Source organism: Mixophyes fleayi, unplaced genomic scaffold, assembly GCF_038048845.1.
Source record: "Mixophyes fleayi isolate aMixFle1 unplaced genomic scaffold, aMixFle1.hap1 Scaffold_546, whole genome shotgun sequence".
NCBI lineage: Eukaryota > Metazoa > Chordata > Amphibia > Anura > Limnodynastidae > Mixophyes > Mixophyes fleayi.
This window is the reverse complement of record NW_027448241.1, coordinates 33,483-57,210: the sequence shown is the minus strand read 5'-3', so window position 1 is coordinate 57,210 and position 23,728 is coordinate 33,483. Positions and strand designations below refer to the sequence as shown.

At 43.2% G+C, this 23,728-nt stretch overlaps 1 protein-coding gene across 1 annotated transcript in view; it reads right to left on the bottom strand.

The window, feature by feature from the left end:
- Positions 1–1,166: 1,166 nt before the first annotated feature.
- LOC142134597 (intraflagellar transport protein 172 homolog) overlaps positions 1,167–23,728 on the bottom strand; it is a gene marked incomplete at its 3' end in the record, with an annotated part of 46,848 nt that continues 24,286 nt past the window's right edge. The window contains exons 4-7 of the mRNA XM_075194559.1: positions 11,969–12,008; positions 10,151–10,216; positions 8,314–8,393; positions 1,167–1,254 (exon numbers count right to left, since the gene is read on the bottom strand). Coding sequence (XP_075050660.1) covers positions 1,167–1,254; positions 8,314–8,393; positions 10,151–10,216; positions 11,969–12,008 — 274 coding nt within the window. The remainder of the gene's footprint in view (positions 1,255–8,313; positions 8,394–10,150; positions 10,217–11,968; positions 12,009–23,728) is intronic.

Sequence of the window (23,728 nt, the reverse complement as noted above, 5' to 3'; positions counted from 1 at the left end):
CTGTCCCTCGTTTCTCACATAATGTGGATTATAACATGTACTTTTTATAGCTCTTCTTTTGTTCCCCAGCTCAACAGACTACAACTGCAGTGTCTAATAACATGTGGATAAGGGGACATTGTAGCTCATTGTAAATATGTATATTGTATGTTGGTGATGTGGCAGTGAGGTTGTTATTCATTATCCTTAAAGTAAACGCAGGGGTTATGGGTGTGGATCACGTTGCAAGATACTGGTGGGGGGGGGCTAATTAGTGTCCATTGTTCTCACAAGACAGGACATCTAGGGGAGGTTCTGTGGAAGGACAGCTCATCTCCAAACCCTCTAGTCCAGCACATGATTAACAAGGAGGCCCAGAGAGCGGAAAGCTCTGTGGAAATTAAACCCTAGATATAAGGAACCACTCCAGGGGAAGGGGTGATGGGGTGATGATCATTCTGAGGATTGAGTCATGGAAGGTGCAGTGTAGCTGGCTTTGATTTTTCGTTATCTCCCGACCATGGCCTTATCTGTGTGGAGTCTGTATGTTCTTCCCATGTTTGCGTGGGTTTCCTCCGGGTGCTCTGGTTTTCTCCCACACTCCAAAAACATACTGGTAGGTTAGTTGGCTCTTATCAAATTGACCCTAGTCTGTGTGTCTGTGTGTCTGTCTGTGTGTTAGGGAATTTAGACTGTAAGCCCCAATGGGACAGGGACTGATGTGAGCGAGTTCTCTGTACAGCGCTGCGGAATTAGTGGCGCTATATAAATAAATGGTAATGATGATGACTGTAGCTCCTTAAACTAGTGGGGTAAGGGACAGATGATGTGGTAAACGTGTCTGGCATTTATTTACTGTGTGTACATAATAATCTAGTGATTGTTCTTATAACAAGACATGTATTGTTTTACTGCAACTGCATTTGTCTGAGTGACTAAGAAGAACCCTAGAAGGTACTGGGTAGACTTCCCTGGCATAGTGAGGCACCCGTGGGTGGTCAGCCAGTGAGAAGTGGGTAGCATTGGGCCAGGTATCTTCACAATAACATTGGTGTTCTGACCTATAGAATAATAAATTGGATCATATTTACATAATAAATGTTATTTTACTCAATGGAAACAAGTGATTTCCACTGCACTGAACCACATCTATAAGAGTTTATGGATCATGGTTATAACAGTCAAACCTGAGATTCGCCAGAGCATTCATCATCGAAGAAATAGCGAACAATGGACCCGTCTGCATGTCCAGAGAGGATTCCTTTGCCTGAAACACTAAACAAGCAGAGAGGAGATCAGAGTGTGTCCCAGCCCTGTCTGGAAGATACGGGGACAGTTTATCTCACATCAATCATCACCCTGGTGCCTAAAACCAGGCCAGGCTTATGTGTTATATATATATATATATAGATAGCTAACATAGGAGGACCCTCATCTCGTGCAGAACTCAGACATCACTGAACTCACTGACCCTAAACCAACCCCTTGTTCATTTTACTACTGTACACATCTGTCACTGCCAAAAAGTATATATAGAAATGGTGGAGAGCGCGATTCCCAGCTGCTGTTTCCTGGTAAGAGAACCACACAAATGTTCCTATAAAATGTTATATCTATATATTGAGAGTAAGAGTACTCAGCACTACTGAGTGTGTCCACATACCTCTATCTGCAAGTTGTGAATCACAGGATGATTCTATCAATCAATAAATTACCACTTTGTGCTTATACAATAATAAAAGCATAAAAACATAATATTAAATGATGAATAATAAAGTAGAATTTTTTTTTGAAAAAACTTATATTCAATTGGTAGGAAAATCCATGTCCTAGATCAACTTTAAATTTCAGTGTACAAATAAGCTATCGGGTATTGTGTGCTACATGACAAACAGACAGTATTTCCTTATGTGCAAATGATAAACTAACTTGCACCCCTTGTACTGTAACATGGTTTTGTCCAGAAAAGGCCATGGTCAACATCATGGTTACACCATAAGTCACAAGGGGTATCTAGTGACTTCACCTCTGGCCCGTAGCTACAGGCCCTCTGCACTGGAGGGGCTTCTAATAGTGTCCCAATGCCCCCTAGAATCAGAAGTTCAGCTACACCAAGATCGGGGTGCAACCCTCATGGGGCGACATTCCTCTTGGAAGCGGCACAGAACTTGGCAAACCGAGTTTTGGAACTAGTTTGGGAGCCAGAAAGACCCCTCTGGCAGTATGTGGATGAGAGAGAGAAGACCCCACACCACTGAGTACAGTGTAAAGGACGATGGTTAGAATGATTCATGTGAGAGATAGCGGAATCAGCCTGGACTGTTAATGGACATGAAGCTGGGTTACCCCCTGCAGAAAGTCTAACATTTATACAACCTTTACGTGTTGATAAGTGTGTAACAACCATTATAAGATAATCATTACTGTTCCTAAAGACCCAGCTCTCTTCATGTGACACCCCTATACCTGCTGTATTCCTGTGTCCTACAGATAAGGACTAACACCCTCATCCATCCCCCGGCTGTCCCTGTGAGACCCCTATACCTGCTGTATTCCTGTGTCCTACAGATAAGGACTAACACTGTCATCCATCCCCCGGCTGTCCTGTGAGACCCCTATACCTGCTGTATTCCTGTGTCCTACAGATAAGGACTAACACCCTCATCCATCCCCCCGGCTGTCCTGTGAGACCCCTATACCTGTTGTATTCCTGTGTCCTACAGATAAGGACTAACACTGTCATCCATCCCCCGGCCGTCCTGTGAGACCCCTATACCTGTTGTATTCCTGTGTCCTACAGATAAGGACTAACACTGTCATCCATCCCCCGGCTGGTCCTGTGAGACCCCTATACCTGCTGTATGCCTGTGTCCTACAGATAAGGACTAATACTCTCATCCATCCCCGGCTGTCCTGTGAGACCTCTATACCTACTGTATTCCTGTGTCCTACAGAGCTAACACTGTCATCCATCCCCCGGCTGTCCTGTGAGACCCCTATACCTGCTGTATTCCTGTGTCCTACAGATAAGGACTAATACTCTCATCCATCCCCCGGCTGTCCTGTGAGACCTCTATACCTACTGTATTCCTGTGTCCTACAGATAAGGACTAACACTATCATCCATCCCCCGGCTGTCCTGTGAGACCCCTATACCTGTTGTATTCCTGTGTCCTACAGATAAGGACTAACACTGTCATCCATCCCCCGGCTGTCCTGTGAGACCCCTATACCTGCTGTATTCCTGTGTCCTACAGATAAGGACTAACACTATCATCCATCCCCCGGCTGTCCTGTGAGACCCCTATACCTGCTGTATTCCTGTGTCCTACAGATAAGGACTAACACTCTCATCCATCCCCCCGGCTGTCCTGTGAGACCCCTATACCTGTTGTATTCCTGTAACCTACAGATAAGGACTAATACTCTCATCCATCCCCCGGCTGTCCTGGGAGACCCCTATACCTGCTGTATGCCTGTGTCCTACAGATAAGGACTAACACTGTCATCCATCCCCCAGCCGTCCTGTGAGACCCCTATACCTGTTGTATTCCTGTGTCCTACAGATAAGGACTAACACTCTCATCCATCCCCTGGCTGTCCTGTGAGACCCCTATACCTGCTGTATTCCTGTGTCCTACAGATAAGGACTAACACTCTCATCCATCCCCCGGCCGTCCTGTGAGACCCCTATACCTGCTGTATTCCTATGTCCTACAGATAAGGACTAGCACTCTCATCCATCCCCCATCTGTCCTGTGAGACCCCTATATCTGCTGTACTCCTGTGTCCTACAGATAAGGACTAACACTCTCATCCATCCCCTGGCTGTCCTGTGAGACCCCTATACCTGCTGTATTCCTGTGTCCTACAGATAAGGACTAACACTCTCATCCATCCCCTGGCTGTCCTGTGAGACCCCTAAACCTGCTGTATTCCTGTGTCCTACAGATAAGGACTAACACTCTCATCCATCCCCCGGCTGTCCTGTGAGACCCCTATACCTGCTGTATTCCTGTGTCCTACAGATAAGGACTAACACTCTCATCCATCCCCCGGCTGTCCTGTGAGACCCCTATACCTCCTGTATTCCTGTGTCCTACAGATAAGGACTAACACCCTCATCCATCTCCCGGCCGTCCTGTGAGACCCCTATACCTCCTGCATTCCTGTGTCCTACAGATAAGGACTAGCACTCTCATCTATCCCCCAGCTGTCCTGTGAGACCCCTATACCTGCTGTATTCCTGTGTCCTACAGATAAGGACTAACACTCTCATCCATCCCCCGGCTGTCCTGTGAGACCCCTATACCTGCTGTATTCCTGTGTCCTACACATAAGGACTAACACTCTCATCCATCCTTCATCTGTGTGAGGTGTGTTCCAGACAGGTCTATTAATTAAGGAACATGAACATCACTATAAAGGAGACAACACTAGGTAGCTCTGACAAAGTCAGCCTAGTACTGACGAAACGCGTCAGGAGCGGGTTGTACCCTGTGTCTCATCTGTTGGATCTGAAAGACCATTTTTATTCATATATCTGGATGGAATGAACTCTCTCCGTATAGGATCACGCCTGGCCGGGCAGTATATGTAGGTGGTCAGGGAGAGAAGCGCTTACTGGAGCTGGGGGACCTGAATTACTCTGAAGTTTGTGAGTGGCCAAATGCTTTCTATTTTCTCCCTTATAATCCCATATTATGACTACATAATTGAAAGATCATATGGGCTGTTTCATTCCCGACATATTTAATTGACCTTCGGAATCGCCACGGAGCGCTATATACAGGTCTGGATCCCGATTTATTCATCCAAGAATTAGTTTTTTATGTTGTCTAATTCTAGACTGATTCTATAGAGTGAAGAACTGATGAATATGGGATTTAGTAGCAAGCTATGTGCACTTGCCATTCTAAGTTCAGTATAGGCCAGGGTTTCCCAAACCCAGTCCTCAGGGCTCCCCAACCAGAGCCGTAACTAGGGTGGTGCGGGCGGTGCCATCGCCCCGGGCGCAAGCCCAAGAGGGCGCAGCAGCCGCCCGCTACCTTCCCCTACCCACCGGCATATTAAAAAAAAAAAATAAAAAAAAATTGCAGCCGTGTCAATAAAGTTAATACAAAAGGACAAAAAAAAAAAAAGTCACCTGATCTCCCGGCGGCTCTCGGCAGTCTCCTCGCTCCCACTGAATGTACAGTATATTTTGTCAAAGACAAAAAATGGATTTCAGCACATCCCCCTGATGAAGAGACATGTAGGAACTCGAGTGCTGTTATTTGGTTCTCAACCTCTACTGCTCAAGATGTGTTATTCTTCCTGTCTCCCAATCATTCAAAGCAATTGTGAACTAGTGGCAGTCAATAGTTATATGTCTGGCTCTAGGCTAGTGTATTAACTTCATTATTACCCTACAGCTGTTTTTGCAATCTTTTATTGTGTTTTGAATCAGTTTCTTGAAGAATAATACAGTTTTAAAATATACTGTTAACGCTCCATACTTTGTTCTGTTTTATGCCTGAGTTTATATACATGTCATCTTGATGTGCCATTAATGTACTACTGAGGCACTGTTAATCCTGAGGTATCACACATCTGAAATCCTTACATAACTATCGAAATACTGTAGGTCTTTATCGAAACTTCCATCCGTTATGTGCAGTAGTGGATCCACTTTATTTGACACGCTTCCCCATATGCGTGCTTCAGCTTTTATCTTTTCACCAAGTTTGTTGAAAGTGCTAGCCATGCTAGCGGGGTGCTAGCCATGAAAATGTCAATGAATGAGTCCTTTATAGGTAGATGTACATGAAAACCATCATAAGAGAAGTACAGATTTGGATTGCTAGAAATGATTGAATTATCACAAATAGAAAGAGTAGCAAAGAAAAATGCGGTCCTCTTTAGGTGACATTAATTATCTTTATATAAATCAGGACAATGAAACTAGTGACTAAGGAAGCCAATGTGTGTCTACAACTACAGTGAGAGAAGAAAAAAACTAGGAGAGTGCTGCAATACTTGATACTAATCTAATAGAACAAATATTATATCTAACATACCGATGAGGGAGACTTTAGGGAATAATGATCACAATATGATCACATTTGCATATAGATTGATAAAAACATTTTTTAAGGGAACTGCAAAAACTAGGAATTTTAGAAAAGCAATGTTTAATCAGCACAAAGAAAAACTACCATCTACCCACAAAACTGTTTTTTCAACTGTATTTAGGACTACATCCCAGTCCGAATCTGCACACAATTGCTCGACCACGTTACTGTCCAATGCCCATGTTAGAACACGCCTTCCCTCCCCATCACACCTTTTCATGCAAAAGGAATTCTAAGTGGCAGATGCAGAGCCGTAACTAGGGTGGTGCGGCTCTGCATATTCCCCTACCTGCCGGCATATTAAAAAAAAAAAAAGAAAATTGCAGCCGTGTCAATAAAGTTAATAAAAAAGGAGAAAAAAAAAAAAAAAGAAAGTCACCTGATCTCCCGGCGGCTCCCGCCAGTCTCCTCGCTCCCACTGAATGTGACGTTGTATTCAGCGAGGAGCACTGCTGGGGCAGAGGCAGCGTAAAAGCACAGGACACAGGACGGGTAAGTAAAATTGTATTTATATTATGTGTGTGAGGGCAAGCTATGTATTTTTACTCAGCTTAGGAGGTCACTCAATATTCAAAAGCCAGCATTTTTTTGCAAAATGCCTTTTACAACAATCCAGTAACTGTTTTACTAAACAATTGATCTATAAGCGATCTGGAATGTACCCAAAGTGCTTATTTATTAACTTATCCAGCAAGTTAGTAGGTCAATTGTATTTTAGAAAAAAAAGTAAAATATAAAAAAAAAAAAAAAAATTTGTGTTCTGCAAAATTAAATATCCTTTTTGTTTGTGGGCGCTTGTGAGTGCTAAAGGAGGCACACTGGTGAACATTTATTTTCTTTACTACCCTCTGACCTATAAGATCTGTTTTGTTACTTGACCTAATATTCCCATCTTGCCTCTTTTTAGTGTATTATATTAAAATAGCAATGTATGTCATAGGGCTTCTCCTTTCTATATAAAAAAAAAGCTAGCTTAATGGAATCCCACCAGTGTGTGTGGGTGTGTGTGTGTATATATATATATATATATATATATATATATATTATTATATATTCTTTCAGTAAAGTGCTAGCCACACCCACACATTAGGTTGGCCACACCCACTTGTCAAATGCCACTCCCACTTAGATGGGGGGCGCCGGTGCCCTGTCTCGCCCAGGGCACTAAAATGTCTAGTTACGGCACTGTCCCCAACAGTGCAGGTTTTCCTATCTCCTGCTGGAGCACAGGTGTACTCATTACTGACTGACACATTGTAACAGATCCACAGGTGGTATAATTATGTCACATGTGATCCAGAAAACCTGCCCTGTTGGAGAGCCCTGAGGACTGGGTTTGGGAAACCCTGGTATAGGCACAATATTGTATATGTAAAAACTAACTATCGCTATAATCAGGATACTAGGTGGAGTACCGATGTCTGGTATCAATTATAGAATTGTTTTACTAGGACTCTTTGGGGCATATTCAATTCCGATTCGCGGAATCACGCCGGAACGGCCGCGAACGTAATCCGCGGTAGCGCAATAACGTGGATTTTCGTTTGCAGCCCTTCGGGCTGCGTACGAAAATCCGCGTTATTGCGATACCATATTACCGGTAGTAGTGCGCATTTTCTGCGGTAACGCGGATCGGAATTGAATATGCCCCACAGATTCCGCCATTCTCATGCCAGGTTTAGGACTGAGAACAATACTCCCTGACGCACCTTTTCTGCGGTCTCATATAGCACAAATACTTCATAGCTTTATTCTTACACTGAAATGTAAAGTTGATCTAGGACGTGTCCCACCCAACTACAGATCTGTCCTCACATGTTACATTTACCTCCCCTCCAATACAATATGGTTTTGCCCAGGTGCAAAGTCCATTTTAATGCTTAGCTCTCCTTAATGACTCCGGCCCCAGGTGTGCAAAGGCGAAAGAGACTTCAAAAAGACTAATATAATAAAAGCAAAGGATGCTTCCACAAAGTATTAGTTTTGGGGGTGGGGGTGTGCATACTTATGCAACTGGAGTATTGTAGTTTTTTTCTCCCAAAAGTTGTCTAATTGTTTTTCAATTGAATTATGTTGGTTACAGGGTGGAAACAGGTCTGACATGATATATTTTGATTTTACTCAAACAACTGTAAATTCAAGAGTTTAGACATTTTATAATCACTGTATATAATGACAAATACCAACCTGTGTAAGAAATAGAAACATATATTGTACTCACTTGGAGGTCAGGGATACTACGTAGGATTCGGTGCCGTAGATGGTGGATGACTTGTTAGTTTTGGTGTTTGCCAGTCGGACCTAAAGACATAATTGTTTACTATGACTAGCTCACACCATACATTAGATATAAATCAGTCCTGCTTTTCGATCATCCTCTCGGAGCTCCTCATCTTTCCGTCCTGTAACCCTATTGGGGGTGGGTCCGGAGGTCTCTGGCGGCCATATCTAAGTGTTCTCCAGCGCCAGGAAGGTTAATACTCGGCGCTGGAGGGGTTAATTTACAGGCGCTAGATGCCAGGTGTGGAAAATAATAATTGAAAATGTATTTTATATAAATAAATGTATATTAAAGTGTGCGCTGCAGCGCCGGGAGAGATAAAACCGTCGCTGCGTAATAATGTGTTTAGATGTTCTTAATTAATAGATGTATGTATATGTGTAACGTATGGTCCCTGCAGTGCCGGGAGATAACCGGCGCACAGCGCCAGGAGTGTACAAGTATGTACAGTATATGTGTATTTAAAACTAATTATGTATTTTAATAAATCAAATGGTTCTACCATTCCTTTGTGGTCCAGTCGGGATGTGGGGCTCCCCCAGTGGCCTTCCTCTGGTTGCTGGTGGCAGGAGGAGCCCCCTCCGCCTGCCCCTGATTCAGTGCAGGCTGCATGAAGCACCTGGACTGGTTAAGGGGCAGGAGGCTGGGTTACCTCCTGCCAGGGTATGGTCTTCAAACTGGATATAAAGAGCTCTGTTGGCCACATAAAATATATATCATCTGTAATTCTTATGAGGACCCTTTCTGAGCTAATAAACATCACTGCTTCAAGATCCTGCTCTGACGACTACTTACCTGCTGTAATTCCTGTGACCTACAGATTAGACCAATCGAATCCGTTATCCGTGCTGTCTGAGGTGGACCGAGCATCAGTACCAACGCTCTGCCGCTACCTGAAGCTCTGGACATTGTGATAGGCCAACGGGAACCATGCTCAGCACCCTGATCTGTAAGAAGAGGCACCAGCCCAGGTGCCCAGCGAGGGGGTACACTAGCAGAGCCCCTAAAGCGTTAAAAGGGGGCGCAATTGGGATAAAGGGGATGGTGGCAAGGCAGGCCCAGCCGGTCCCCAGCAGCACGACAGGGGGGCATTGGAGGTCCATCCGGTCACACACTCCTGTAATCTCCCATTATCAGTGTCGGACTGGGGCATGAAGGGCCCACCAGGGGACTGCAGCACTAGGTGCCCACCAAAGTGGGTGTGGCCAACCATCAAAGAGGCGAGACCAGACACTAGAGGGGGAGTAGTCAGCCTATGAAGGACAGCTAGCACCATAGTGTAGTGTATAAAGAATGCAATGTGTATATATTATTATTATTTATATATATAGCGCCACTAATTCCGCAGCGCTGTACAGAGAACTCACTCACATCAGTCCCTGCCCCATTGGAGCTTACAGTCTAAATGACTATCATGTATGTGTTATTATGCTTAATTGTAAGTTCATGTTTCTTATATTCATGTTATTATGTTTACTGCATTGACAGCACTGTACAATCTGCAGGGCTCATGAATAAATGAGGATGATGGTGATAAGATTTGTATAAATCCAGCTCTAGAACTTCATCAGAATAATCAGATACATTACACTCTATGCAAGCTCCTTATTCCTCACATTCTGTTTCCTGACAATGCAGACTGTAAGCTCTTCAGGACAGGCTCATCTAGCAGGGTGTCTAATTAATACTCAGTATTTCTTTCAGGCATTATGTTACTATGTAAGTATTCTAAACCGTTCTGCAGCTGACAGTGAGGAATCAGAATACAGGAACGTACCTTCCCCTCGGCCAGGCCATACACAATGCTGGTCTCTAGAGGCCACAGCAGACAGGTGACAGCGCTCTGCAAGAGAAGAATCATTCATCAGGCTTATTTCTTCATGATCCTTCAACAACAATGTACTATATAATAATACATTACAAACAATGGTCACTCTGACCGTCCTCTCTGGCACACCGAGGACAATCTGATTGGTTGGGACTGTTATTATTTAGGCTGTTTGTGCAAAGAGATAAAGAACTATGGCTGTTATCGTCTAAACACACGAGTGCAGGTAAGAGGCAGAGACATTGTATAATGACCCAGAGGATGTAAGGACCAAATGCAACCACAGGAGACAGGCAGTGGGTAGATCGTGTTCTTACTCATGTACCCACAGAGCAACACGGTATAAGGTGAGGAAACCCCTTAATGTCTGTGTCACGTCAAAGGAAACACTCATCCGAGAGATCATTACATATGGAGCACCATGCGATAGATCAGACAACACCAGGTGACCCATCCATCTACACAAGCAAGTGGCCGGCAAGTCCAAATATAAAGCAGAAGCCACAAGGGGAGAGTAATGCAACAGTGTCTCTCTGTGCTAAACTTATATAATAAAAGAGGAGGACACCTATGTGCTGGGGGCCTGCAAGATACATCTGTGAGGGCCAGCAAAATGCAGGGATCACCTGGATATCAGACCAGGCCAGTAATACAGGAGATGCTTGGAGACAAGACACCATTTCTGAGTGATAGGTAGACAGGACCATACAAACATCATATGGCTGCACAAGGACAGAAACATAGGGATCAGGGCCCAGATGTAACAGAGCCAGTAAAGGACATCCGAGACACCATCTTCAGAGACAGTAGTTCTGGTTGGTTGTCAAGTAAGATTTGCCCAGTTACCTGAGTGTCCTAGCTAGATGCAGTACTGCTATTCCTGAAGAGCCTTCACATCCTTCCATGAAATGCTTCTTATCTACTGAGTGGAGAACCCTACATCGGAAAGGAAGCCAGGAGATTGCTGATACAAGAGCTGGAGCCACAAGACAGAACTGGGGCCAAAAACAAGAAAGAACTCCAGTCGGAGGGAGACATCAAGCGTCATGAAAGGACAATTTACCCATCACAGAATAAGAATGGGTTCTCCAGCCGCTAACAGTCACCCACAGCTGTTGGGGCAGCGGGGTGGAGATATGGTACAAGCATTATCTACAGATTGTAGTCGGAGAACAGAAAACCAAAACCCAAAAAATCCCTGGTGCTGGACAGATGATGTATGGATCAAAATAACTCAAACAATAACACAGATGATAGTTGAGAGGCGATGGTGAAAGCTCCTGAGGCTGCGAAGGATCTGTGTGTCCCATGATGGAAGGAAGCAATTATAGAGAAATCTCACAGCGCTGGAGACTGCACCATAACATCGCAGTGTAATGAGGAGTTTGTGGGATTATGCAAAAATAGACATATTTATTAAATAGAGAAGTAAAACAACAACAATAAACAACATATTCCAATAATAACTGATCAGTGCACTGACCTAGAAATAACATCAATTAAAAAAAACAAAACAAAACATATAGATAGCCTATTAGTAGATCTTATAAATTGTTAATAAGAATTTCCTTAATGGTTCTTCAATCTCTCTCATGAATCATATTCCTAATTATGTGGCGTTAGGAGAAGGTGTCTGTGAACCCCACAAAGACCAGAGAACAGGAGACTCCTGTGAGGGAAGTAGATAAAACAATCCAGGAGGATGATAACTACGTCACCCAGAAGACAGGACATGGGGCCCTCACACCCTCCCCCATCACAACTTACCGACTGAATGAATTTGTTGCATATGACTTTTTTCTCTCCCCTAGAGGAAAACACATAAAATGTTATATTATTACTGCTGTGACGACAGGTGATCGTACATCTCACACACAGGATACATGTAGCACTGACACTAGAATAGTAATATATCAGGATTCTGTGCAACGTGCAGCTCATTGGTATCATCAGTGCTCAGCTTAGAACATAACAGAACGAGGCCTGTATAGGAGAGCAGTACAGCAGCATACAGCCTATATGCAGTGTATATGTGTGTCAGGATGAGGACATACATCTAATATGATGACTTAGAATATAACAGAACGAGGCCTGTATAGCAGAGCAGCACAGCGGCATACAGCCTATATGCAGTACATGTGTGTCAGGATGAGGACATACATCTAATATGATGACTTAGAATATAACAGAACGAGGCCTGTATAGCAGAGCAGCACAGCAGCATACAGCCTATATGCAGTGTATATGTGTCAGGATGAGGACATACATCTAATATGATGACTTAGAATATAACAGAACAAGGCCTGTATAGGAGAGCAGTACAGCGGCATACAGCCTATATGCAGTGTATATGTGTCAGGATGAGGACATATATCTAATATGATGACTTAGAATATAACAGAACGAGGCCTGTATAGCAGAGCAGTACAGCGGCATACAGCCTATATGCAGTACATGTGTGTCAGGATGAGGGCATACATCTAATAGGATGACTTAGAATATAACAGAACGAGGCCTGTATAGCAGAGCAGCACAGCGGCATACAGCCTATATGCAGTGTATGTGTGTCAGGATGAGGACATACATCTAATATGATGACGTAGAACATAACAGAACGAGGCCTGTATAGCAGAGCAGCACAGCGGCATACAGCCTATATGCAGTACATGTGTGTCAGGATGAGGGCATACATCTAATATGATGACTTAGAATATAACAGAACGAGGCCTGTATAGGAGAGCAGTACAGCGGCATACAGCCTATATGCAGTACATGTGTGTCAGGATGAGGACATACATCTAATATGATGACTTAGAATATAACAGAACGAGGCCTGTATAGCAGAGCAGTACAGCGGCATACAGCCTATATGCAGTACATGTGTGTCAGGATGAGGACATACATCTAATATGATGACTTAGAATATAACAGAACGAGGCCTGTATAGGAGAGCAGTACAGCGGCATACAGCCTATATGCAGTACATGTGTGTCAGGATGAGGACATACATCTAATATGATGACTTAGAATATAACAGAACGAGGCCTGTATAGGAGAGCAGCACAGCAGCATACAGCCTATATGCAGTACATGTGTGTCAGGATGAGGACATACATCTAATATGATGACTTAGAACATAACAGAACGAGGCCTGTATAGGAGAGCAGTACAGCGGCATACAGCCTATATGCAGTGTATATGTGTCAGGATGAGGGCATACATCTAATATGATGACTTAGAATATAACAGAACGAGGCCTGTATAGGAGAGCAGCACAGCAGCATACAGCCTATATGCAGTGTATATGTGTCAGGATGAGGACATATATCTAATATGATGACTTAGAACATAACAGAACGAGGCCTGTATAGGAGAGCAGTACAGCAGCATACAGCCTATATGCAGTGTATATGTGTCAGGATGAGGGCATACATCTAATATGATGACTTAGAATATAACAGAACGAGGCCTGTATAGGAGAGCAGCACAGCAGCATACAGCCTATATGCAGTGTATATGTGTCAGGATGAGGACATATATCTAATATGATGACTTAGAACATAACAGAACGAGGCCTGTATAGGAGAGCAGTACAGCGGCATACAGCCTATATGCAGTGTATGTGTGTCAGGATGAGGGCATATATCTAATATGATGACTTAGAATATAACAGAACGAGGCCTGTATAGCAGAGCAGCACAGCGGCATACAGCCTATATGCAGTACATGTGTGTCAGGATGAGGACATACATCTAATATGATGACTTAGAATATAACAGAACGAGGCCTGTATAGGAGAGCAGCACAGCGGCATACAGCCTATATGCAGTGTATATGTGTCAGGATGAGGGCATATATCTAATATGATGACTTAGAATATAACAGAACGAGGCCTGTATAGGAGAGCAGCACAGCAGCATACAGCCTATATGCAGTACATGTGTGTCAGGATGAGGACATACATCTAATATGATGACTTAGAATATAACAGAACGAGGCCTGTATAGCAGAGCAGCACAGCGGCATACAGCCTATATGCAGTACATGTGTGTCAGGATGAGGACATACATCTAATATGATGACTTAGAATATAACAGAACGAGGCCTGTATAGGAGAGCAGTACAGCGGCATACAGCCTATATGCAGTGTATGTGTGTCAGGATGAGGGCATATATCTAATATGATGACTTAGAATATAACAGAACGAGGCCTGTATAGCAGAGCAGTACAGCGGCATACAGCCTATATGCAGTGTATATGTGTCAGGATGAGGACATACATCTAATATGATGACTTAGAATATAACAGAACGAGGCCTGTATAGCAGAGCAGTACAGCGGCATACAGCCTATATGCAGTGTATATGTGTCAGGATGAGGGCATACATCTAATATGATGACTTAGAATATAACAGAACGAGGCCTGTATAGGAGAGCAGTACAGCGGCATACAGCCTATATGCAGTACATGTGTGTCAGGATGAGGACATACATCTAATATGATGACTTAGAATATAACAGAACGAGGCCTGTATAGCAGAGCAGTACAGCAGCATACAGCCTATATGCAGTACATGTGTGTCAGGATGAGGACATATATCTAATATGATGACTTAGAACATAACAGAACGAGGCCTGTATAGCAGAGCAGCACAGCGGCATACAGCCTATATGCAGTGTATATGTGTCAGGATGAGGACATACATCTAATATGATGACTTAGAATATAACAGAACGAGGCCTGTATAGCAGAGCAGCACAGCGGCATACAGCCTATATGCAGTACATGTGTGTCAGGATGAGGACATATATCTAATATGATGACTTAGAATATAACAGAACGAGGCCTGTATAGCAGAGCAGCACAGCAGCATACAGCCTATATGCAGTACATGTGTGTCAGGATGAGGACATACATCTAATATGATGACTTAGAACATAACAGAACGAGGCCTGTATAGCAGAGCAGTACAGCGGCATACAGCCTATATGCAGTGTATATGTGTCAGGATGAGGGCATACATCTAATATGATGACTTAGAATATAACAGAACGAGGCCTGTATAGGAGAGCAGTACAGCGGCATACAGCCTATATGCAGTACATGTGTGTCAGGATGAGGACATACATCTAATATGATGACTTAGAATATAACAGAACGAGGCCTGTATAGCAGAGCAGTACAGCAGCATACAGCCTATATGCAGTACATGTGTGTCAGGATGAGGACATATATCTAATATGATGACTTAGAACATAACAGAACGAGGCCTGTATAGCAGAGCAGCACAGCGGCATACAGCCTATATGCAGTACATGTGTGTCAGGATGAGGACATACATCTAATATGATGACTTAGAATATAACAGAACGAGGCCTGTATAGGAGAGCAGCACAGCGGCATACAGCCTATATGCAGTGTATATGTGTCAGGATGAGGACATACATCTAATATGATGACTTAGAATATAACAGAACGAGGCCTGTATAGCAGAGCAGCACAGCGGCATACAGCCTATATGCAGTACATGTGTGTCAGGATGAGGACATACATCTAATATGATGACTTAGAATATAACAGAACGAGGCCTGTATAGGAGAGCAGCACAGCGGCATACAGCCTATATGCAGTGTATATGTGTCAGGATGAGGACATACATCTAATATGATGACTTAGAATATAACAGAACGAGGCCTGTATAGGAGAGCAGCACAGCGGCATACAGCCTATATGCAGTGTATGTGTGTCAGGATGAGGACATACATCTAATATGATGACTTAGAATATAACAGAACGAGGCCTGTATAGGAGAGCAGTACAGCGGCATACAGCCTATATGCAGTACATGTGTGTCAGGATGAGGACATACATCTAATATGATGACTTAGAATATAACAGAACGAGGCCTGTATAGGAGAGCAGCACAGCAGCATACAGCCTATATGCAGTGTATATGTGTCAGGATGAGGACATACATCTAATATGATGACTTAGAATATAACAGAACGAGGCCTGTATAGCAGAGCAGTACAGCGGCATACAGCCTATATGCAGTACATGTGTGTCAGGATGAGGACATACATCTAATATGATGACTTAGAATATAACAGAACGAGGCCTGTATAGGAGAGCAGCACAGCAGCATACAGCCTATATGCAGTGTATATGTGTCAGGATGAGGACATACATCTAATATGATGACTTAGAATATAACAGAACGAGGCCTGTATAGCAGAGCAGCACAGCGGCATACAGCCTATATGCAGTGTATATGTGTCAGGATGAGGGCATATATCGAATATGATGACTTAGAATATAACAGAACGAGGCCTGTATAGGAGAGCAGTACAGCGGCATACAGCCTATATGCAGTACATGTGTGTCAGGATGAGGGCATATATCTAATATGATGACTTAGAACATAACAGAACGAGGCCTGTATAGCAGAGCAGCACAGCGGCATACAGCCTATATGCAGTACATGTGTGTCAGGATGAGGACATACATCTAATATGATGACTTAGAATATAACAGAACGAGGCCTGTATAGGAGAGCAGCACAGCAGCATACAGCCTATATGCAGTACATGTGTGTCAGGATGAGGACATACATCTAATATGATGACTTAGAATATAACAGAACGAGGCCTGTATAGGAGAGCAGCACAGCGGCATACAGCCTATATGCAGTACATGTGTGTCAGGATGAGGACATACATCTAATATGATGACTTAGAATATAACAGAACGAGGCCTGTATAGGAGAGCAGCACAGCGGCATACAGCCTATATGCAGTGTATATGTGTCAGGATGAGGACATACATCTAATATGATGACTTAGAATATAACAGAACGAGGCCTGTATAGCAGAGCAGCACAGCGGCATACAGCCTATATGCAGTGTATGTGTGTCAGGATGAGGACATACATCTAATATGATGACTTAGAATATAACAGAACGAGGCCTGTATAGCAGAGCAGCACAGCGGCATACAGCCTATATGCAGTACATGTGTGTCAGGATGAGGGCATACATCTAATATGATGACTTAGAATATAACAGAACGAGGCCTGTATAGCAGAGCAGCACAGCGGCATACAGCCTATATGCAGTGTATATGTGTCAGGATGAGGACATACATCTAATATGATGACTTAGAATATAACAGAACGAGGCCTGTATAGCAGAGCAGCACAGCAGCATACAGCCTATATGCAGTGTATATGTGTCAGGATGAGGACATACATCTAATATGATGACTTAGAATATAACAGAACGAGGCCTGTATAGCAGAGCAGCACAGCGGCATACAGCCTATATGCAGTGTATATGTGTCAGGATGAGGACATACATCTAATATGATGACTTAGAATATAACAGAACGAGGCCTGTATAGCAGAGCAGCACAGCAGCATACAGCCTATATGCAGTGTATATGTGTCAGGATGAGGACATACATCTAATATGATGACTTAGAATATAACAGAACGAGGCCTGTATAGGAGAGCAGCACAGCGGCATACAGCCTATATGCAGTACATGTGTGTCAGGATGAGGGCATACATCTAATATGATGACTTAGAATATAACAGAACGAGGCCTGTATAGCAGAGCAGCACAGCGGCATACAGCCTATATGCAGTACATGTGTGTCAGGATGAGGGCATACATCTAATATGATGACTTAGAATATAACAGAACGAGGCCTGTATAGGAGAGCAGCACAGCAGCATACAGCCTATATGCAGTACATGTGTGTCAGGATGAGGACATACATCTAATATGATGACTTAGAATATAACAGAACGAGGCCTGTATAGGAGAGCAGCACAGCAGCATACAGCCTATATGCAGTACATGTGTGTCAGGATGAGGACATACATCTAATATGATGACTTAGAATATAACAGAACGAGGCCTGTATAGCAGAGCAGCACAGCGGCATACAGCCTATATGCAGTACATGTGTGTCAGGATGAGGGCATATATCTAATATGATGACTTAGAATATAACAGAACGAGGCCTGTATAGCAGAGCAGCACAGCGGCATACAGCCTATATGCAGTACATGTGTGTCAGGATGAGGACATACATCTAATATGATGACTTAGAATATAACAGAACGAGGCCTGTATAGGAGAGCAGCACAGCGGCATACAGCCTATATGCAGTACATGTGTGTCAGGATGAGGACATATATCTAATATGATGACTTAGAATATAACAGAACGAGGCCTGTATAGGAGAGCAGCACAGCAGCATACAGCCTATATGCAGTACATGTGTGTCAGGATGAGGACATATATCTAATATGATGACTTAGAATATAACAGAACGAGGCCTGTATAGCAGAGCAGCACAGCGGCATACAGCCTATATGCAGTGTATATGTGTCAGGATGAGGGCATATATCTAATATGATGACTTAGAATATAACAGAACGAGGCCTGTATAGGAGAGCAGCACAGCAGCATACAGCCTATATGCAGTACATGTGTGTCAGGATGAGGGCATATATCTAATATGATGACTTAGAACATAACAGAACGAGGCCTGTATAGGAGAGCAGTACAGCGGCATACAGCCTATATGCAGTGTATGTGTGTCAGGATGAGGACATATATCTAATATGATGACTTAGAATATAACAGAACGAGGCCTGTATAGCAGAGCAGCACAGCGGCATACAGCCTATATGCAGTACATGTGTGTCAGGATGAGGGCATATATCTAATATGATGACGTAGAATATAACAGAACGAGGCCTGTATAGCAGAGCAGCACAGCGGCATACAGCCTATATGCAGTGTATGTGTGTCAGGATGAGGACATATATCTAATATGATGACTTAGAATATAACAGAACGAGGCCTGTATAGCAGAGCAGTACAGCGGCATACAGCCTATATGCAGTACATGTGTGTCAGGATGAGGACATACATCTAATATGATGAAATAGAATATAACAGAACGAGGCCTGTATAGGAGAGCAGCACAGCGGCATACAGCCTATATGCAGTACATGTGTGTCAGGATGAGGACATACATCTAATATGATGACTTAGAATATAACAGAACGAGGCCTGTATAGCAGAGCAGTACAGCGGCATACAGCCTATATGCAGTACATGTGTGTCAGGATGAGGACATATATCTAATATGATGACTTAGAATATAACAGAACGAGGCCTGTATAGCAGAGCAGTACAGCGGCATACAGCCTATATGCAGTACATGTGTGTCAGGATGAGGACATACATCTAATATGATGACTTAGAATATAACAGAACGAGGCCTGTATAGCAGAGCAGTACAGCGGCATACAGCCTATATGCAGTACATGTGTGTCAGGATGAGGACATATATCTAATATGATGACTTAGAATATAACAGAACGAGGCCTGTATAGCAGAGCAGTACAGCGGCATACAGCCTATATGCAGTACATGTGTGTCAGGATGAGGACATACATCTAATATGATGACTTAGAATATAACAGAACGAGGCCTGTATAGCAGAGCAGTACAGCGGCATACAGCCTATATGCAGTACATGTGTGTCAGGATGAGGACATACATCTAATATGATGACTTAGAATATAACAGAACGAGGCCTGTATAGCAGAGCAGTACAGCGGCATACAGCCTATATGCAGTACATGTGTGTCAGGATGAGGGCATACATCTAATATGATGACTTAGAATATAACAGAACGAGGCCTGTATAGGAGAGCAGCACAGCAGCATACAGCCTATATGCAGTGTATGTGTGTCAGGATGAGGACATATATCTAATATGATGAAATAGAATATAACAGAACGAGGCCTGTATAAAAGAGCAGTACAGCGGCATACAGCCTATATGCAGTGCATGTGTGTCAGGATGAGGACATATATCTAATATGATGACTTAGAATATAACAGAACGAGGCCTGTATAGGAGAGCAGCACAGCGGCATACAGCCTATATGCAGTGCATGTGTGTCAGGATGAGGACATATATCTAATATGATGAAATAGAATATAACAGAACGAGGCCTGTATAAAAGAGCAGTACAGCGGCATACAGCCTATATGCAGTGTATGTGTGTCAGGATGAGGACATATATCTAATATGATGAAATAGAATATAACAGAACGAGGCCTGTATAAAAGAGCAGTACAGCGGCATACAGCCTATATGCAGTGCATGTGTGTCAGGATGAGGACATATATCTAATATGATGAAATAGAATATAACAGAACGAGGCCTGTATAGCAGAGCAGTACAGCGGCATACAGCCTATATGCAGTGTATGTGTGTCAGGATGAGGGCATACATCTAATATGATGACTTAGAATATAACAGAACGAGGCCTGTATAGGAGAGCAGCACAGCAGCATACAGCCTATATGCAGTGTATGTGTGTCAGGATGAGGACATATATCTAATATGATGACTTAGAATATAACAGAACGAGGCCTGTATAGGAGAGCAGTACAGCGGCATACAGCCTATATGCAGTACATGTGTGTCAGGATGAGGACATATATCTAATATGATGACTTAGAATATAACAGAACGAGGCCTGTATAGGAGAGCAGTACAGCAGCATACAGCCTATATGCAGTGTATGTGTGTCAGGATGAGGACATATATCTAATAGGATGACTTAGAATATAACAGAACGAGGCCTGTATAGGAGAGCAGTACAGCGGCATACAGCCTATATGCAGTACATGTGTGTCAGGATGAGGACATACATCTAATATGATGAAATAGAATATAACAGAACGAGGCCTGTATAGCAGAGCAGTACAGCGGCATACAGCCTATATGCAGTACATGTGTGTCAGGATGAGGGCATACATCTAATATGATGAAATAGAATATAACAGAACGAGGCCTGTATAGCAGAGCAGTACAGCGGCATACAGCCTATATGCAGTACATGTGTGTCAGGATGAGGACATACATCTTATATGATGACTTAGAATATAACAGAACGAGGCCTGTATAGGAGAGCAGCACAGCGGCATACAGCCTATATGCAGTACATGTGTGTCAGGATGAGGACATACATCTAATATGATGAAATAGAATATAACAGAACGAGGCCTGTATAGCAGAGCAGTACAGCGGCATACAGCCTATATGCAGTACATGTGTGTCAGGATGAGGACATACATCTAATATGATGACTTAGAACATAACAGAACGAGGCCTGTATAGGAGAGCAGCACAGCAGCATACAGCCTATATGCAGTACATGTGTGTCAGGATGAGGACATATATCTAATATGATGACTTAGAATATAACAGAACGAGGCCTGTATAGGAGAGCAGTACAGCGGCATACAGCCTATATGCAGTACATGTGTGTCAGGATGAGGGCATACATCTAATATGATGAAATAGAATATAACAGAACGAGGCCTGTATAGGAGAGCAGCACAGCAGCATACAGCCTATATGCAGTACATGTGTGTCAGGATGAGGACATACATCTAATATGATGAAATAGAATATAACAGAACGAGGCCTGTATAGGAGAGCAGTACAGCAGCATACAGCCTATATGCAGTGCATGTGTGTCAGGATGAGGGCATATATCTAATATGATGACTTAGAATATAACAGAACGAGGCCTGTATAGGAGAGCAGTACAGCGGCATACAGCCTATATGCAGTACATGTGTGTCAGGATGAGGGCATACATCTAATATGATGAAATAGAATATAACAGAACGAGGCCTGTATAGCAGAGCAGCACAGCGGCATACAGCCTATATGCAGTACATGTGTGTCAGGATGAGGGCATACATCTAATATGATGACTTAGAATATAACAGAACGAGGCCTGTATAGCAGAGCAGCACAGCGGCATACAGCCTATATGCAGTACATGTGTGTCAGGATGAGGACATACATCTAATATGATGACTTAGAATATAACAGAACGAGGCCTGTATAGGAGAGCAGCACAGCGGCATACAGCCTATATGCAGTGTATGTGTGTCAGGATGAGGACATACATCTAATATGATGACTTAGAATATAACAGAACGAGGCCTGTATAGCAGAGCAGCACAGCGGCATACAGCCTATATGCAGTACATGTGTGTCAGGATGAGGACATATATCTAATAGGATGACTTAGAACATAACAGAACGAGGCCTGTATAGGAGAGCAGCACAGCAGCATACAGCCTATATGCAGTACATGTGTGTCAGGATGAGGACATATATCTAATATGATGACTTAGAATATAACAGAACGAGGCCTGTATAGCAGAGCAGCACAGCGGCATACAGCCTATATGCAGTACATGTGTGTCAGGATGAGGGCATATATCGAATATGATGACTTAGAATATAACAGAACGAGGCCTGTATAGGAGAGCAGTACAGCAGCATACAGCCTATATGCAGTACATGTGTGTCAGGATGAGGACATACATCTAATATGATGACTTAGAATATAACAGAACGAGGCCTGTATAGCAGAGCAGCACAGCGGCATACAGCCTATATGCAGTACATGTGTGTCAGGATGAGGGCATACATCTAATATGATGACTTAGAATATAACAGAACGAGGCCTGTATAGGAGAGCAGTACAGCAGCATACAGCCTATATGCAGTGCATGTGTGTCAGGATGAGGGCATATATCTAATATGATGACTTAGAATATAACAGAACGAGGCCTGTATAGGAGAGCAGTACAGCGGCATACAGCCTATATGCAGTACATGTGTGTCAGGATGAGGACATATATCTAATATGATGAAATAGAATATAACAGAACGAGGCCTGTATAGGAGAGCAGTACAGCGGCATACAGCCTATATGCAGTGTATGTGTGTCAGGATGAGGGCATACATCTAATATGATGACTTAGAATATAACAGAACGAGGCCTGTATAGGAGAGCAGCACAGCAGCATACAGCCTATATGCAGTACATGTGTGTCAGGATGAGGACATACATCTAATATGATGAAATAGAATATAACAGAACGAGGCCTGTATAGGAGAGCAGTACAGCGGCATACAGCCTATATGCAGTGCATGTGTGTCAGGATGAGGACATATATCTAATATGATGACTTAGAATATAACAGAACGAGGCCTGTATAGGAGAGCAGCACAGCGGCATACAGCCTATATGCAGTACATGTGTGTCAGGATGAGGACATACATCTAATATGATGACTTAGAATATAACAGAACGAGGCCTGTATAGCAGAGCAGTACAGCAGCATACAGCCTATATGCAGTACATGTGTGTCAGGATGAGGGCATACATCTAATATGATGACTTAGAATATAACAGAACGAGGCCTGTATAGCAGAGCAGCACAGCAGCATACAGCCTATATGCAGTACATGTGTGTCAGGATGAGGACATATATCTAATATGATGACTTAGAACATAACAGAACGAGGCCTGTATAGGAGAGCAGCACAGCGGCATACAGCCTATATGCAGTGTATATGTGTCAGGATGAGGGCATATATCGAATATGATGACTTAGAATATA